Source organism: Aulostomus chinensis, chromosome 20, assembly GCF_037954235.1.
Source record: "Aulostomus chinensis isolate RoL2024-O1b breed Wild chromosome 20, RoL_Achi_v1.0, whole genome shotgun sequence".
In the NCBI taxonomy this organism is placed as follows: domain Eukaryota; kingdom Metazoa; phylum Chordata; class Actinopteri; order Syngnathiformes; family Aulostomidae; genus Aulostomus; species Aulostomus chinensis.
The window spans coordinates 6,589,180-6,608,613 of record NC_141339.1 but is presented as its reverse complement, the minus strand read 5'-3'; the positions used below and the strand labels follow the sequence as shown (position 1 = coordinate 6,608,613).

Sequence of the window (19,434 nt, the reverse complement as noted above, 5' to 3'; positions counted from 1 at the left end):
ACACCACAGCAACAATGATGAATACCATGTGCCACAAGGTGCATTACCTCCTATAGAGGCTGTATAGAGGCTGGAGGCCAAGATCAAGGCAATGCTGAGAAAAGTTAATCAGCTCCCAGAGCTACAGAAAGGTGTGAGGAAGAAAGGGATGCCCAGGGAGTACAACAAGCTGTCCATACTTGAGGCACTCGAGACTGCCGTGCAAAGACTCACAGCTCTGGTACTGTCTGTACTGTAGAGATACAGAATAGTTGTAGAATGCCTGGCAGCACAAATGAAGCAACTGTTGATGGATGGGATTCACCCAGAAAGGCTAACCCAAGAGTGAAAAGCCCTGACCATGAAAGAGCCCAAAAAGGGTGGGATCCCATCCAACTATCAGCAAATAATGTGCCTCTGCACAACATGGAATATCCTGTCAAGCATCATAGTGGCTAAGACAAATGGACACATGGTCCAAAGGGCAGGGACCATAAAGGAATTGGTCACAATAACAGCGAAGCCAAGCACCTGCTTCTGATCGATATAACAGTCACCCCAAGACTGACATTGCACAAGTTACCATCAGGCGCAGTATATACCACCTCTTCGGCCGCCCTCACAAATCGCCTCATAAACTCCAACTCGTCCAGAATTCAGCTGCTTGCATCATAACTCGAACTCCTTCTATCCACCATATCACTCCGGTCCTCCAAGAGCTCAAATGGCTCCCGGTTCAGGTCCGCATTCAATTCAAAATCCTCCTGCTTACATTCAAGGCCATCCACAACCTTGCCCCCCATGCCCCCCCCCCTCCCCCAATCTGTCTGACCTCCTCCATCTTCCCACTCCCTCCCGTGCCCTAAGATCCTCTTCCACCATACACCTGTCTGTCTCCTCGGCCCGTCTCACCACCATGGGGAGCAGGGTATTCAGCCGCTCTGCTCCCCACCTCTGGAATTCATTACCACCCCAACTCAGAAATATTGACTCACTCGCCCACTTCAAATCACAACTCAAAACTCATCTGTTCAAATCTGTGTATCCAACTTAATGTAAATCTCTGTGCCTCTTTCTGTTCTTTTTAATCCATTATTGTTGTTTTGATGTTTGTTTTGATGTTTGTTTTGATGTTTACAGATGTGTGTTGTTGTTTTTTTAAATGTGCTCTGTACGGCAACCTTGAGTGCCAAGACAAGTCCCTTTAAATAAAACTTATTATTATTATTATTATTATTATACCAAGGTGATGCACTATCCCCACAATTGTTCTCCATAGGCCTCGACACTCTCAGCCATATCATAACTAAGAGTGGCTAGGGATAACAGTTCTGAAGTGGGGCAACCATCAGTCACCTCCTCTACATTAATGACATCAATCTATATTCCAGGAATGAGTGAGACATCAACTCATTGATCCTCAGCACCAGTATCTACAGCAGCAACATCGGAATGCCATTGGGACTACAGTACATAAGTTTGGTCAGATGGAATCAAAGAGAGACAATGATCAGAACAAATAGGGCTGAACTCCCAGAAGGCTACATTGCAGAGGACAGCTACAAGTATCTTGGGATCTCACGGACAGATAGAAACCATTGGGAGGCAGCAAGGAATACCTCCACAGAGTAAGGCAGGTCCTGAGAAGTCAGCTCAATGGGAGGAACAAGGTCTGAGCCACGTATGCCCTACCAGTCATCAGGTACCCTGGTGATATCATAAGTTGGCAAAAGGTAGAGATGAACGCCACTTAAATAGGCTCTTCAAAATGCATCAAGGGTTTCACCCCAAGTTCATCAACTTGAGACTGTACGCTAGTGGAGCAAAGGAGATCATGGTCTGTTATAGCCACTGTCGAGGATGAAACAACCAAGATCCAGGAATATATCAGGAGTAATAAAAGATGAACTGATGAATTGATACCTCTGGCAACACAAACCTGAAGATCCAGAGGAGGAGGATGAACCATTATTGCGGGACAAGCCCTGCATGTCCTGTACATCTGACAGAAAGAAGAAGTGTCTGATATCAAGAAATTCTACCAGTGGCTGGAGAAGGCTGAACTGAAAGACAGCACAGAGACCCTACTCATGGCAGCACAAGAATAGGCACAACATCAATAGAGGCCAGGGTCAACCACACCAGACAGAACTCCAGATACAGGTTATACAAAAATGCCATGGAAACAGTTCAGCACATAGTAGCAGGATGAAAGATGTAGTCAGGAAGGGCACACGTGGAACACCATAATGAAGCAACTGGCATAGTGTACAGGGACCTCTCCACTGAATATAGGCTCAAAGTTTCAAGGTCAGAATGGAAGAACCCCTCCATAGGTAGGGAGTGACCAAGCAAAGAACCTCTGGGATTTCCAGATCTAGACTGACATTATTGTGTCTTACCTGGCTTTTTGTTGTTGTTGTTTTGATGTTGTATATGTGTAGTAGTAGTATAAAACTTTGAATAGTGTTAAATAGTGTCATTTTGCTTAGAAAGAAATCATCAAGAGGTAATCAGTTTTTAAATTATTGACTATCCTAATTGCCCTGGGTCTTCCTTTGTTAAGATTCATGATCCTCAAATCGACTAGGGGGAAACAGATACATGTTGTTTTATGTGCCAATGTTTTTTGCTGCAGGTTTGTATTTATTATTTTGGATAGTTCCTCCAGATTTTGGTAGCCTCGGATGGTGGATCATAGCCTAAGGAAAACACAGTATACACCTTAATAGAAAACTGTCTGACTACTTCACTTACATTTTGAACCTTTATCTGTTCATTTGTAACTTTTTAAAAGACAAACTAAGGGGAAAAAAGAGACACTTCGGCTTGGCTTGAGAGAGCGACTTCGGGTCGGGTTGGGTCGGGTCGGTTTGGCCCCATTTCCACTGGCCCCAACATGGTACTAACATTTTTGGGATCTGTCCCCCATTCTCTCAGGTGGGCAGCCTTTAACTTCTTCCATGTGTTAAGCAACATCACAAACCTGGTCAGAACCTACTTCCAGAATTTGCAGGTTTGTGTGACAGCAGCAGAGTACACAACAGCTTGGCAATCACTGGCAGTGGGAATAATGGCAGGATGCACCATCTCCCCACTGGCTTTCACCATGGCAATGGAGGTGATCATCCGAGCTTCCGGGTGGGTTGCAGGAAGGCAACGTCTGCAAAACAGACAACGACTGCCCCCTATTCATGCCTACAAGGATGACATGACCACCCTGACCTCAACCATCCCATGAACAAAATCCCTGATGGAAAAACTACACAACAACATAACATGGGCACGGATGAAGTTTAAACTCCGCAAATCCAGGAGCATATCGATCGTCAGAGGAAAACTCATGGACCAGAGATTCTACATCAACGAAGCACCCAATTCCATTGGTGTCAGAGCAGCTAGTCAAAAGCTTGGGCCGATGATGCAAACCTCAAAGACACAGAGTGATCAACTGAGGGAGGCAAAGGACTTGTCACCATAGACAAGACATCCCTCCCAGGCAAGTTGAAGTTGTGGTGTTTGCAGTTCAAATTGCTCCCCAGGTTGATGTGGCCTCCAAAATCAAGGTCGAGAAAATGAACTGGAGAGGACAGTCAGCTTCTCTATCAAAAAGTGGCTTGAACTCCCACGGTGCCTGAGTAATATCGGATTATATGGATATGGTGCGCTGGAGCTGCCAGTCTGTGGCCTCACTGAAGAATACAAATGCACTAAAGTAAGGCTAGACATGACCCCGTCAGAGTCCCAAGACACAGCTATACCAATGTCTGCTCCCAAACTGGCAACAGGGAGGAAATGGATCCCTTCTGAGGCTGTGCAGCAGGCTAAATCTGCTCTCAGCCATCAAGACTTAGTGGGGCAGGTTCAGCAGAGAAGAGGCAGGTTTGGACTTAGGACAAGTAGACCAACATGGCACAACACCCACCCAGATAAGAAGACTGGTGGTTGATGAGATCCGCCAGCAGGAGGACGCAGACCGATGCGCAAAGGCAGTCTCACAGGCCAAACAGGGTCAGTGGACCACCTTGGAGAATCTGGGAAAATCTGGAGCATCGCAAACTCACCTGGAGGGATCTCTAGGGGATGGAAGGAAGCCAAATATGATGTTCTCCCTACACTCATGAACCTTAACCAATGGATTGGAGAAGATCCCTCATTTGCTCTCTGCCAATCTCCAGCATCACTGAGACACATCCTCACTGGCTGCAAAACCAGCTTGTCTCAGGGCCGGTACACCTGGAGGCACAGTCAGGTCCTACGGCAACTGGCGATAATCCTGGAAAAAAGGAGAATTACCACCAACACCCTCCCTCCCCATGTGCCTGGATTCCCAGGCACCACTGCCTTTGTGAAAGCAGGACAGCTTCCAGGGGGACCATCTGCAAGAATGGAGGCCACCCTCCTGGACACAGCCGAAGACTGGAAAATGAAAGTCTACCTGGATCAAAAACTCGTCTTTCCACCAGAGATCCATTACAACTAATCTCAAACCATACCTGATCTTGTGGTCAACCTCGCAGAAGCTACTGTACATTGTGGAACTAACAGTCCCATGGGAGACTGCAGTGGATGAAGCCTATGAGCGCAAAAGCCTGAAGTACACAGACATCACAGCGAAGGAGGCGGAGCAGCATTGCTGGCATACATGGGTGTTCTCTGTGGAGGTCGGATGTAGAGGATTTGTAGCCACATCAACAACAAGGCTCCTGAAAAGCATGGAGATCCAAGGCCAGGGCCTCCGACAAGCTGTGAAATTGCTGTCAGAGGGTGCGGAGAGAGGCAGCAATTGGCTTTGGATGAAGAGGAAGGACTCAATTTGGGCTGCTAGATGTCAAATGAGAGGAAAAGTGGAGGAGGAACACCTGATGTCAGTATGATGTCATAATGACAAAACTACACCAAGAGACTTCAAAGCTTCAAAGACCTACAAGACTTCAAAGACCTACAAGAGACTTCAAGGACCTTGCAAGGCATAAAAGGACTCCTCTCCCTTCCCAATTTTGATGAGTAAGAGGAGCAGAGCCAGAGGGGGGCACTCCTGAGGCGTGCAGTTGCCACTGTTGAACCCATCCCAAGGTGTCGTGGGCCTATCAACGAAACACCGATGAAGAAGGGCGCCCACCAAATGACCCCAGTGAAGACTTTGTCCTCATGCAGGTAAAAAAAATGATGAATTGATTGCTTCTTCCCCACTCAAAAACACCCCATAAATGCTGATTATTTTAGGGATTATAACAAGTCCTATTAGCTAAACGGAATACCATTTTGGTCCCTGCACCACTTGGGTTTCAAGCAAGCCGAGCAGGGACTAAATTGTGATGTAAACATAGAGTGGGGCGCTTATTGGGTAACTTACCCACTTACGTTGTCTACTTCGTATCATCTTAGCTTTGGCTGAATACTGGTCGATGGCTTGGTAAAGTCTTTTATACTTTTCTTGAGTGTTCTGTTTCGCTGCTTGAAGCCTTGCCTGTCTGCCATCCCTTACTTTTAGTTTAAGCAAAAACCCATGACCGAGCAACAGGCATCACGCTGCCTCCATGTCATCCATTGTTGCTGTTGTGTCACACACAAATTATACCGAGGAACTCTCAGCCGGTGAGTCCACCCATGCTGACATGGTACCCAATGTTAGTGGAAACGCACCCATAGCGAGCCGTACCAGCCTGACCCCACCCAGCCCGAGCCGAAGTGAGAAAGTGGAAACACACCCTTACCTTCACTCTATCTACCTTTAAAATGGCAGTTGACCACATACCACTTAAAGTTAAGACAATATTTAAGATAAAACTTGAGGAATTTTTTTTTAGTCTAATTCTTTCTTAAATGTATGATGTCAAATGTTGAGACAAATGTTAGGATAATGCTTGAGGTATGTTTTGTGAATGCAAACTTTATTTTTTTTCCTCTGAAATTAAAACACATTTATTCATTCCATTACACATTCCCACTGTCGTAAGATAGTTTTGTGAATCTGGCCATAGGACATAAAATAACTAGGTTTGTGGAATTAACCAAAAAAGTTTTCAGGTTTTGTTCAGTCACCTTACTTTTATGCCCATATCTTGTTATCAAGACAGCAAATTACACTATAAGACAGGACTACAGTGAAATTATCATCTCTATTTACAGAGATAGATCAGGAAGGAAGCATTGCAGATCAGGAAGATAATATTTGTTCCAGTGGGCCATGAAGACAATATCTAGTCTGACCACAGCTGAGGGATGACATCATCATGGATTCCCAACCAGCTAAACTTGAGTGATGAACAACACACAAAATTACAAGATTCAGTAGATGAACCCAAAAAGCATCAAGTGATCACATGTCCATGTCATCATCATCACCATGACATCATTGAACCCTCAGTCAGATGATTTTCTTGGAAATCATGGTTCTCCTCTGGTCCATCCCAATGCTGTAGATCCTAGTAACCAGGGAGGTTCCTAGCAATATGCATTGTGCCGCACAGCCCCCAGTAGCAACATGGTCAGAGAACATCAGCAGCCATTCAAAGATCTTTCACACAGAGAAACCACACAAACACACACAAACACACACACATATGCACTATATAAGCTCACGTTTGAGGTCCACCACTTTGCTACACCACACATCAAAGGGATAGTGCCAACATCTCAGAGGGTTGCATGGGTGAGAAAATATTGGTAGGTGCCCTCTCTTCTCAGGATTCAGACCTGCCATGTCCTAACCAGGACAGCTCGGTAGAACAGCACATAGTAGAAATGGTATCTGATGTTTATTGACAGCATGTGGGGAGCATAAGCCAGAGTAATGGGAGGGGACACCAACCTCGCTTCTACAGACATACATGCACAGGTGATTCATTCAACATTTATGTCCGAAAACAGTGTGTTAACAAATTGCCAGATCCTCCATACTAAAAGAAACATCGATCGCTAAAAAAAAAAATCTCTTGCCACAATTCACTGATATTTTGTGCTTTGGGTAACTCCTAATGTCACTGCTGCTGGGAGCTGGCTGTTTCTTGTGAGCAAGAAAAGCCTGGATGAAACTGAAGGTGAAAATGAAATGGATTTTAACAAACAATTGCAGAGTATAAAGAGAGGCAGGAAGATCAGGATTTCCTGCCTCAGCCTTTCAGATATCCGCATGGAAGAGCAGAGAGTCCCACAACAGAATTATACTGCCAAATATATTTTACTGTATGCAGTACAACAAAAGATCGTTTTTACTGATGTAGTCCTGACTAACATCAGGTTAGTGTCATTCCCTCCACCAGATTTGGAAACTGTTTCATTTACAAAACACATATTTTCAGTCATCACTCAGAAAAAATGTTTCATATTAAAAGTGTTATTTCTTGTCAAACGAAAATGTCATTTGTGTGCTACAAAGTCCCTGTGGCCTTGCATATGCTGGAGCAAGACCAGGTGCCAGGTGAAACATGATGCTTGGTCAAATGTGAACAAGCTGTTACACAGATACATTCATTGCTGGGTCCATATTGTGTTCCTAGGTATTTTTTGTTTATATGTTTTCTTTAGTGGTTTATTAATGTCTTTGAGTACTAAGGCATTAATACGCATAATATAGTTAAGGTGGGGATGTTCTAAATGCAGTGTTAAAAGCAAAACTTCATCCTTTTTTCAGATGTTTGCTTTGTGTATTAAAGTTGGGTTATAAGAATGTTTCTCCAAGAGTAATAATTACTCCGTATACTATAAGAGGCTGAAAGATCAGAAACACTGGTTACCGAATTCCGCTATATTTAAGAATTGTCATGGTTTGCAGTTTTCACCACTGGTTACTCCAAGTCACCCTGAACGCATCACCTCTCACTCCCTCAGCCAACCTCCTCTGCCAATCAGTCTCTATCACCTGCACCTGTCCCATAGCTATATAGGCCTCCCTCTCCCTTTGTTCTCTGCCAGATTGTGATGCTCGATGCTAAACTCTCCAGCGTTTTCTCTTGGACTGACTTCCCGGCTTCGACCCCGCCTGCTTCGACTACTCCCCCCTGCCTCAGCCCTGGTAACCACTTCTGCCTTGGTTCACTGCAAGACTGCCTCTGTTTTTGCCTGCCTGTTATTGTGGTTACTTTCCTGGCATCCTCGGAATAAAGGCCATTACCGATTCAACTCCTGTTTCTAAGTGTGTTGCATTTGGGTCCATAACCCCCACCGTTTCAAGAATTTACAATTTCAGAAGAGAGGACGAGTGAGAACAGAATTGCCACTAAACCAAAAGAGCCGGCAAGACATAGTTAGCCAGTCTGAGTGAGACCGTGCAATGCTGCAGGGAGCAGCTTAGCAACAGAACGTTTTTGCAGCTCATTGGTAAGCACGCTGGTCTGAAGCAGGAAGCAGTGGTGGCTTACTTTCTCTCAGCTAATTCCCCACCTCCCTACCTACAGGAGTCTACAGATCTGTCCACCTACTGCAGGAAACAGCTACCCAACCTCTGTCTTTACTGCTTGTGATTCAAAAAATTTGGTATTTACCACACAATAAGATGTGCCCATGACAGTTGTCTTCTGGAGTCTGGTAAATGAAATTATTAACATTGTAATGTTGGAGGAGGTATGCAATGGTAATGTGTGCAAAGAAAGTATACGTTTATAAAACAGATTAACTCTATCACCTGGCTGTGAACCTTCATCATAACAAGAAGGCACTATCATTACTTCTGGTTTAAAGGGTCAGTCTTGCATAAAAGCCATTTTTAAAGTCACCAATTCCACAAGTTAGTTTTCAGCAAATATATCTCAACAGAAAAAAAAAACAACATCCCTCACTTTGATAAAATTCTCAAAATTTTGGCATTGACCATTGTACCAATCTGTCTGTTCTTGTGCCACCTTTACATATGGGTGCCTTAATCTGTAGGGCTTGAATACGAAATAATTTAACAAACATGGAAATTCCTTCCAAACATAATGTTGCAGGTAGTCCCAGGAAAAAAAAGCCAGATGCATTTTAATCACCTTCGAAATGAGCGATTACAATAATTATTTCAGGGGAGAGGGATGGCTCCTGCTATTAACAACTCTCTATTCAATCTCACAACAAATTACCTCATGCTCATTAGTATGACTTGTGCTTGCCTAGTGGTTTGGAAACCATCCATTGGGAACTTATTTCCCCCCATGTGAGTGGAGCAGGTAATTAGCATTCATCAAATGTGCTCCTCCTCACAAATGTAATTTTGACATTATGTAAGTGTTACTTGCCTGATCAAGATGGGTCTTACCTGGGAGGCTAAGCTGATACACTAAAGATCAACAACTTCCACTGATTTCAGATGTCCATACTGAAGTTCTGGCCGAGTTGCTGTGAACCAAGACATTGTTAATGCCATAAAGTCTACTGTTCAAGTATATCACTCTAAAAAGTAATTCAACTGACCTTTTACAACCTCTCACTTCAATTGATAAATGTGAGATTATAAAGAATGTAAATTATTTATTTGCAGTTGATAAACCTATCTTTCAGACAAATTTAAAAGAGTTGTGATAAAATAATCTTGGTAAATGCACCACATTAATCCATCCTCCATTTTCCTCCGCTTATTCCTGTTAAGGGTCACAGGGGGGGCTGGAGCCTATCCCAGCAGCCGAGAGGCAGGGTACACCCTGGACAGGTCGCCAGTCCATGGCAGGGCCAACATATTTCGACAAACAACCATTCACACTTACAGTCATACCTTTGGTCAATTTAGAGTATCCAAATAACCTAGTCCCTAATTGCACGTCTTTGGACGGTGGGAAGAGGCCAGAGTACCTGGAGAGAAACCTTGCAGGCTCAGGGAGAACATGCAAACTCCACGTGGGCGGCATGGCCCACTCCATGTGGGCGGCATGGCTCAGGGGTAGAGTGGCCGTCCAGCAACCAAAGGTTCGCTGGTTCGATCCTCGACCCCGGTGACCATGTCGAAGTGTCCTTGAGCAAGATACTGAACCCATAATTGCTCCTGATGAGTAGGTTGGCGCCTTGCATGGCAGCCTCCACCATCAGTGTGTGTGTGAATGGGTAATGAGATGACACTGTAAAGCGCTTTGAGTGCCGCTAAGGTAGAAAAGCGCTATATAAAATTGAGTCCATTTACCATTTTACCACACAGAAAGATCCCTTGCTCAAGCTGGGACTTGAACCTAGAACCTTCTTGCTGTGAGGCGACAGTGCTAACCACTGCACCCCCGTGCCACCCACATCACATTAATGTTGAAATTCAATTTTTTGCATTCATTGAAAAACTAAATATAAGTTTAAGACACAGAATAAAGTTTGCCGGCTAACTAAATGTTTTTTCTTCTTTGATGAAAGAATTACAGTTTATTGTGAACTTTCCTACTTATGTAACCTGGATAAATGTCATGTGTGTTAGAGGACCTGTAAGTTGAACAAATATGATAAAAATGACATTTTCTTAGTGAATCTCATTTCATTTACAAATAAACTCCACTAAAACTAAGATTTGGGCTTGTTGTCATGACCAAAATTGAACTTGCATGGAGGTTAAGTTACATCTGCTGTTGTTGATGGAATATCTCAACACATATTAGCTCGTGCTGTAATATTAAATTCTACAATTCTACAATTTAATTTCAAAGATGCTTTTGCCCAGATCGACATACAACACAAGCAAGAATTTAGGCTGGAGGGAAAACCTTATTAAGTATGACATAGTGCTTCAAATTTGATTGACTGTAGGTGCTGCCATTTAGTGGCAGAAGCAGTGTCAGTTTTTTGTTGTTGTTGTTGTTGTTCATAATAAAATGTAACCGCAATTGACCATAACCAATAATTCAACATTCAACACATTCAATATTCAACACTGTCAGTGCTAAGTACTAGCAGTCACTGAGAGCTTGGTCTTACTCATTCTCCCCCTGAGGACAAAGAAGAGAAGGGTCAAATTTTAGTGCCTAGGTTTTCCCTGAACAGTTGAGTCTTCAAATGTCTCTTAAAAGTAGAAAGGAGCTATGTGGATTATATGGAGTTGGGTAGTTCAATCCACCATTTGGAAAAAACAGGAGAAAAGTCTGGCTAGAAATTTAGAGCAACGCTGGGCTGGGAGCACCAGCCGTCTCTCACAGGCAGAACATAGTGGGTGGGAGGGAATGTAGACCTGGATGAGGGATTCCTGGTAGGCAGGAGGTGTTCTTGTCCCTGTTTTGTAAGCCAGAAGAAGAGAAGAAAAGAGAATTTGGCCTTCAAACCCTTTAGCACAACATGATTTAGTCCCATTTGATATATTTTAAAAGCTAGTGAGTGTTCAGTTGGAAAAGAATGATTACATTTTTGCTTATTTGTCTATATTGTGTATTCTAAACTTGTCCATGAACACTTTTTTCATCTGTCATTTACTGATAAGTGTTGGATAGTTGGTCAAAATTAGCCATCTTAGGAATTTGAGAATCTTGAAAGGCATAAAATTTGTTGTTGCACAATGTTTCTGTTTTATCTTTCTCACTCATTTCATCTTGTGTTGGTTTTGTATCCAATTTGCACACGGTTACGTATAATATTTAAACACTTTTGGATTTTTGGCAATTATTGGGATAGAGCTTTAAAGTATTTTCTATTATATACATTACACTGAAAGGTTAATATTCAATGATGTTGAAAAAGCTGTTGGAAGAACTATGAGTAATCAACTTTAAAAAAAAATATGTACAGTGGATTGAAAAAAAATCATTTTTGAGGAAAAGCTCATTTCCCTTGTTTTTTTCTTGAAGGAAATATCATTTGAAGTTGTGATTTTAAAAGACTGAATGGTAAGTGCTGCATTATCTATGTATTTTTTTAAGTATGTATTAGGCCACATCATGTGTAAAGTTCATGTGTCATTCGATGATTTCAGGAAATCTTCCTTCAAACAGCCATTGCAGTCTGTGACACTTAATAAACAAATCTATGGTTCCAAGAATCAGGTTTAGAATCAAGATTCAATTTTAGGAAGCCTACAATACTTTTTCAAGAAATGAAGTCTACTTTGAAGGAAGTCCTTTTCAGATTAACACTGATTTGTGAAATGTGAGCCAAACAACTACTGTTTATAAAAAAGGCATGAACTCTCACTCCAATATACAGTAATTGTCCTTTGCATTTCTGAGTCTGTCTGACAGCTGCATAGACACAAGTGAGTAAACTTAAATAATTGGAAGAAACAAAGAAAAGTGAAGACGAGAATTTACCACTACTACATTTATATAAACAGTGACACCATGGTAACAGCAATGACAATCACACCTGGCATTTTGTGTCACTGTGGTTTTTAATATTGTTGTTGGATTGATATGTGTCCCTGTCCCATTTATTGCCTTATACATAAAGTGTAGTGGGATCGTGTTGTGATCATTTAGTTTGCATTGTGAGTAAAATTATTGTCTATAACCACTAATTATTTTTAATCTTAAATTATTCCAACAATCAGCTTTCAACAAATGGAGGAAAGAAACATCCAAAAAAAACCTACCAAGGTGACTTCTGTGACAGACCATAAACAAAAAAATATTCTGTTCTTAAAATGAGACCTGTCATCTGACAGGCTGGAACTAGAGAATGTCATCTTTCACAATTGGGTTGAAAATGACAAATTAATTGGGTTTTTTTGTTGTTGTTGTTTCAATTTAAAAACAGCATTTTTCTATTTATTGATCTATTGATGAATTTGAAAAACTTCTACGGTTACAATGACCAAAGGAAAACATATGCCTGCCTTAACATTGGTAAAAGTCGTCTGTAAATGATAGGATGAGAACTAGTATTTAGCAAGCTGGGGACGAAATTGCAGTGCGCACACACTTCCTGCTGGAGCTGCTTATGCGAAGAATAAAATACTATTAGCTAGCTTGCTAGACAAGTTATGAGAAAGTTATGCCTGGCTGTGAAGTGGAAGGCGGAAGATCGGTTTTTGATAATGGACGTTATTTTTACATTTTTCGTAGATGAATAATAAAGAACGCCCACGTCCAGAGTCCCGGCGCTGGTGTCAAGCCAACTGCGAATGGTTAAATTGTTGAAGCTAACAAGTCCCCGGTAGATAGCGTTAGCATCCAGGCTAGTCAGCTAAATAAGACGAGCTTGCTAATATGCTTTAGGCCTTGGATAGTTTGTTTTTGTATTCGGCTGTGACTGGATAATGTTAATTTGGTGCCAACACTGAAGTACAGTGATGCTGTAAGTTCATTGCGTGTTCTACATGATGTATTTGATCTCTCTTGACTTTGTATGCCAGTTTTATGGCAGCTACAGTAAGTCAAGCTAATAATGCTACAAGATTAGCCAGTCAGTTAACTGCACCGTCGCAGCCCACTGAAGGCTAAATGTTATCCTATTTAACTGCTTGACATTATGTTAGACTAACGTCACCCCAACTTGTCGTTTCTTGTGTATCCAATCTAAGTTATGGTTTATTATATTTCACTTTGTATGGCTAACTTGACGTTACCCACTGACAATTATGTTATTTTGGTATTGTAAATATCGCCTGGGCCTTCGTTTGCTGAATTTAACAATTTTCTGCCTTTGGCTGTAATTTGGATGTTTTCCTTCAGTAACTTGCTGGTTGACGTTAGTTAGTAATGTCTCTAACGTTACCGTCCGCCGATATGCTTGAAACACCTCCTGGATATCCATTCGAAGAAATCAACTATGAGGACATTGAGGTTGAGGAGGTAGGTTTTTTTTGTATTTTGTAGTATAATTATATTCTCTGAAAGTAGGTGCCAAAAGTATCTGTGAATGCCATCAATAAATGTTTAAAACAATTTCAGAAACTCACACCTTGTACAAACTGTCATTTTTCAGGTGGTGGGGAGAGGAGCTTTTGGAGTGGTTTGCAAAGCCAAGTGGAAAGGCAAAGATGTTGCAATCAAAACTATTGAGAGTGAATCAGAACGGAAAGCCTTTATTGTTGAGGTATTGCCATGTCATCTCCCTCACGGAATTGTACATGTGCTGTTGGCATATTCAGAGAATTACCTTTCAATTTATTGCAGCATTGTTATAAAATAATTAATTCAATAATAAATTTATTTTCAAATGTTTGTATAGTTACGTGGGTTAGGGTGTCAGTTCCCTGTTGTGTTGTCCTCCTCTGTCTTTCTGTCAGGAATTGTACATTTTATGATGAAAACACACAAGGAGTGGCAAGACAAATAATACAAAACCATACACGAGACAGCAATGTTTGTTCCGAAAATGAATGGTCCTGAGAAATGAAGGAACATCAGTAATGAAGGGATTTGGATGTTGTTATTGGTGCATGTGTCTTCATAGTCTAGTCACCAAAGTTTTCACTATTTGGAAAAGCTGTTCTGTGGGTGCAACAACATTGGTCAATTTTGCAGATGCACATATAAAAAGAGTAGTTCTGTGACTACTGACAACTCCTCATGCTGACATGCCATGTCCTGCATTCCCAATGGCTCATGTGACTGCACCTGGTAACTGACTTATCCAAATTTCCTGCTTGACACTGAGAGCACTTGAACCCCCTCAAAGAAAGTTCTGTCAGCAAGTTAAAAAGTCATGACTAAAATCATGCAGTCTGAACTAAGCATTAGTTGTTTAACATCATTAATGGAATATTGTGTTATACCTCTCTATGTCTGTAGCTCCGTCAGCTTTCACGTGTTAATCACCCCAACATTGTGAAGTTGTATGGCTCCTGCAATAACCCAGTAAGTTAATTACAATGTTAGACATGTAGATAGGCTCACCAAGTATTCCTTTAATATGGATATTGTATATACACATTCCCTATTTGGTGGCTGGTCGCATCTTAATTCCTGATGATTTTCTCTCTTCCTTTAGGTCTGCCTTGTCATGGAATATGCAGAAGGCGGGTCACTGTACAATGGTGAGTCTATATGTGTTACTAGAGAAGTACACTTTTGTCTGACCAAAACTGAATTTTGTCCACTTTGCATTTGTTCCCCTTAGTTGACTCTGCCACCATTTGCATGTTCAGTTATTTGTCCAATTCCTTTGCACACTCACTTTGTTTACGTGGATGCAGTAAACCAGTGATTTGCCTCATTTTAATGTAGACACTGTTTTGATGAAGGTGCTTACATAGGTTTTCTATAGAATATTCCACTCGTATACCTGTTTTTCATTATATAATGCAAAGTCTGATGAATGACAGAAGATTCTAGCAAGTCACAGTTTTTAAGTGTTTTTCCAAAACATATAGTGGACTTATGATATGCCTGCTTTGTTTTAGCAAATGTATATGTTTGAGGTCAGCCCTATAAATTTGGAAGTTATTCCAGAGCTTAATTTTTTTGACATCCTGCCTGTGTAGTGTTTTTGAAAGCCTGGCTATGGAGCAGTTACTTGTCAACAGGAGGTTCAGTGCTTTATTTTACTTTGCTGGTGACTTCAGATGACAACTGTGACTTACAATTCATGTTTGCATCATGAAAGTTGGGATTGATTGATGTAGCCTAATGAAGAAAAAGAAAAAACGACACCATTGAATACTGATTTGTGCATCGATTTCAATGGCAATGAATGACACTTCAAACTCCCCTAGTTTTATTAGCATTTTCAATGAATTTTAGTTTAATAAGGATAGAGTTTCGATGGTACTTCAGTCATATCACAATCATTTGCTTGCTAGATTCAGAATTTCTAACAGTTAGAATTGCAGAAAGAAAGAAATGCAGTGTGTGTTATTCAATTCAGAGGTGCAGACTTACTTTGAATGGTGCATTCTCAGCTTTTCTTGTCAGAATTAACTTGTAAAGGAGCGAGCAAGTATATAGATCAGTGGGTGTCTTTGTTTGTAAGACAGCGTCATAAAGCCCTGGTGGTTTAATGTCAGTGGTTGTGACTGGGCTCTCTTGTTCACAGTGCTGCATGGTGCTGAACCCCTCCCCTTTTACACTGCCTCCCATGCCATGAGCTGGTGTTTACAGTGTTCCCAGGGTGTGGCCTACCTCCATGGCATGAAACCAAAGGCTCTCATTCACAGGGACCTGAAGCCACCTAAGTATGCTCCTCTGTACCTCACACTCTTTTCTGTCCCTTTTCACTATGCCAACAGGATTTCTTTTCAGTACCTTTAAATCATTTATAACAGTGAAGTGCTATTTGAAAACTTACGTACTCAGAATGGAATGATTGCTTGCCTCTGACTGACGCTTCAATAAATAGAAAATTTCGTGTAATGGATGTGAGGTGTGAATGAATATATTTACACCAACAAAATCAAAGAAAGTAACATTCTGTTATACAAATGATTAAAGAAATAGCTTTAGTACTTTAGTAGAAAATGTTTTTCTTATTACTCAGGTAAAATAAAGACTGCATTTAAAAATACTATAATGTGCATCCTAAAATAAAGTGGATTTATACTATTGGGATCTTTTGATTGTTCCTATTTTTGTTGCCCTCAGTTTGGATTTGACTAAGTATGATTTCTGCACAGATAAGGGCTTTGTCAATTGTGGCACTTCACAAACACAACTATGACCTACCATCACAGAAAAGGAACTGCCTTTGAAAGTGTGTGCTCCATTAACATGTATGTAACTGCAGTAGTTGGGGCCCTATCCTTTGAAAAGTTGAAGAATGTTATTGATAGTTTCTGTCATGGGTGTGTTGATTTAAAACGAAAAGATTGGGTTAAGTGCATTCCCATCTTTAATCAGTACAAACCATGTGTGCCATGAATGAAAAAAATAGAGGGGCTTGATTTAAGTGTTGGGATTCTTAAATGGCAAGTGGGCAAATGATGAAATGACTGACGAAAAATATTTCAAATTTATAACACCCTGTGTACACTTAACCTTGAATGAGTTTCCCTTTACAAATCCTAGTCTACTCATCTTTTAAGTCAAATCGCTGTCACTACCCTCTGCCATGTTTTCAATGATGCAAATTGCACCTTTGTCTGCCTCCAAATTGTAAAATTGGACATGCTGCTCAGTCCCGAGAAGTTGTTTACAAGACACTTGTGAATAGAAAGCCGCAGGCAGGAGTCTTTGGAATTATTATCTGGTATTTTTCATGGAGAATTTTTGTTGAGTCAATTAAAATAAGTATGTCAGGCATTGACAAAGTGTTGTCATGTCTTTACTGTTGGAGGAGTTTCCTTAGTCTATGCTCACTTTATCATTTTCTATGACAATACATTTCAAATGTCGGCCTCTCTTTCTGTCTCAATTTCATTTTCAATTCAATATCAATTTAATGAGCTTTGCTGGCAGCGGCACAGTTTATATTGCCTAAGCAAACAAATATTAACAACAGTAATAAATAAATCACTTTTTTTATTGAAGTAGCAAATGGTTGGAGTATTTGCAATTAACAAAAAAAAGAAAACAGACAGAAATAAAACAAGTGCATATACAAAGTATATTAGGCATTTCACTGGTCCCTTAGGTTGTGGCAGGAGGCAGGGAGCACCCACCCAATGAAGCAGCCTTGATCCAAGTGTCTGGGATCATGCTCCCCTAAAATAGGCCTAACAACATCCATGATGCTTCATGAGTCTGAAAAACACAGATGTAAACTGCAACTGGACTGCTTGGCTGATGCTGACTCTGAAGTGCAGATCTATGCCTAGACCAATACCAAAACTTTCCCTCCTTCACGGTATGAAAGAAAACAATAATAATTGTTAAAAAATGGATCTTGGAAATAGGTTTATCCTCAGTCCGTGATCCAACCTTCCATCAAATTTCATGAATATTAACCTGCTCAGTTTGTGTCCATGTGAATTTGTTTCTAATGGGTTGCTTCCTCTGTTGCAGTCTGTTACTTGTGGCTGGTGGCACTGTACTCAAGATATGTGACTTTGGAACAGCATGCGACATTCAGACCCACATGACCAACAACAAAGGAAGTGCAGCATGGATGGCCCCAGAGGTATTTGAAGGCAAGTGCAGGTGTTAATCCAAAAACTTCAAAAAGTGACATTTTTTAACTCTGGTCTCCAGTCAGTGATGGCACTGTATTATTATCTTCACACATTACAAGGCATTAAAAGAGCAATTAGTGCACGCACGTACACACACCCTTATAGATACTGGCGCTGCAATGAGGTGTATCTCAACTGTGCCATTTTGCTGATCCAGTAGTTGACATTAGCCAGTATAAATGATGAGATCAGTGATTTGTTATGGTTAGTGGTTGGCAGCCCTGTCTAGCTGCAAAGCTTCTTAAGACTTTACTCCCATTCAGGTTTTAACATTTTATGTAAAGAAAAGTGACACCAGGACACTTGGTGTAGAAGAAGGAAATATTAACTTTGGATTCTGTTGCAGAAAGTATGTAAGTATGTATGTTTGTGGAGCATTAATGCCACCTTCTGGTTGTGCAGTGACTTATTACCACCAGTTCACTGTAAACACATATGGAAGATGTAGTTTTTAAGACCAGACAAAGGCAGTTACCAGGCAAAAGTTTGGACCCACATTCTCATTTAGTGTTTTTTGTTAATTGTTATGATTATTTACATGGTAGATTCTCACTGAAGGCATCAAAACTATGAACACGTATGCAATTATGTAATAAACAAAAAAGTGCGAATTAACTCAAAACATGTTTTATATTTCAGATTCTAAAAAATAGCCACCCTTTGCTTTGCTCTCCTTTCACACTCTTGGTATTCTCTCGATGAGCTTCATTAGGTAGTCACCTGAAATCGTTTTCCAACAATCTTGAAGGACTTCCCAGAGATGCTGAGCACTTGTTTGCCCTACTGCCTTCACTCTGTTGGTTCGTCTCATCCTAAACCGTCTGCATTGGGTTTAGGTCATATGGCTGTGGAGGCCAGGTCATCTGACTCAGCACATCCATCCCTTACACATTCTAGAGGTGTGTTTTGGGTCATGGTCCCATTGAAAAATAAATGATGGTCCAACTAAACGAACACCGGATGGGATGGCATGTCCTTGCAGGATACTCTAGTAGACATGCTGGTTTAGTGTGCCTTCAGTTTTGAATAAATCCCCACGTGTCACCAGCAAAGCACCCCAACACCATCACACCTCACATGTAGGGACCATCTGTTCACAATTTTTGTGTAGCACAAAGACACGGCGAGTGGAACTAAAGATCTCAAATTTGGACTCATCAGACCAAAGCACACTTTCTACTGGACTAATGTCCATTCCTTGTGTTTCTTGGCTCAAACAAATCTCTTCTGCTTGTTGCTTTTCCTTAGTAGTGGTTTCTTAGTAGCTATTCGACCATAAAGGCTTGATTGGCACAGTCTCTTCTGAACAGTTGATGTAAAGATGTGTCTGCTACTAGAACTCTGTGTGGCATTTATCTGGTCTCTAATCTGAGGTGCTGTTAACTTGCAATTTCTGAGGCTTGTGACTTGCATGAACTTTTTCTCAGCAGCAGAGGTGACTCTTGGTCTTCCTTTCTGGGGTGGTCCTCCTGTGAGCCAGTTTCACCATCGTGCTTGATGGTTTTTGCAATTCCGCTTGGAGACACATTAAAAGT

General features: G+C 41.2%; 1 protein-coding gene across 3 annotated transcripts in view; it reads left to right on the top strand.

The window, feature by feature from the left end:
* The first annotated feature begins 12,760 nt into the window (after positions 1–12,760).
* The window catches only part of map3k7 (mitogen-activated protein kinase kinase kinase 7), a 29,412-nt gene continuing 22,738 nt past the window's right edge, over positions 12,761–19,434 (top strand). For 2 of the 3 annotated variants that reach the window (XM_086189084.1, XM_086189082.1), the window contains exons 1-7: positions 12,762–13,146; positions 13,524–13,643; positions 13,777–13,887; positions 14,586–14,651; positions 14,785–14,830; positions 15,829–15,967; positions 17,733–17,861. In XM_086189084.1, coding sequence (XP_086045210.1) covers positions 13,551–13,643; positions 13,777–13,887; positions 14,586–14,651; positions 14,785–14,830; positions 15,829–15,967; positions 17,733–17,861 — 584 coding nt within the window. In that variant the 5' untranslated portion in view covers positions 12,762–13,146; positions 13,524–13,550. Of the gene's footprint in view, positions 13,644–13,776; positions 13,888–14,585; positions 14,652–14,784; positions 14,831–15,828; positions 15,968–17,732; positions 17,862–19,434 lie in introns of all 3 variants that reach the window. The other variant, XM_086189083.1, reaches the window with a different exon arrangement.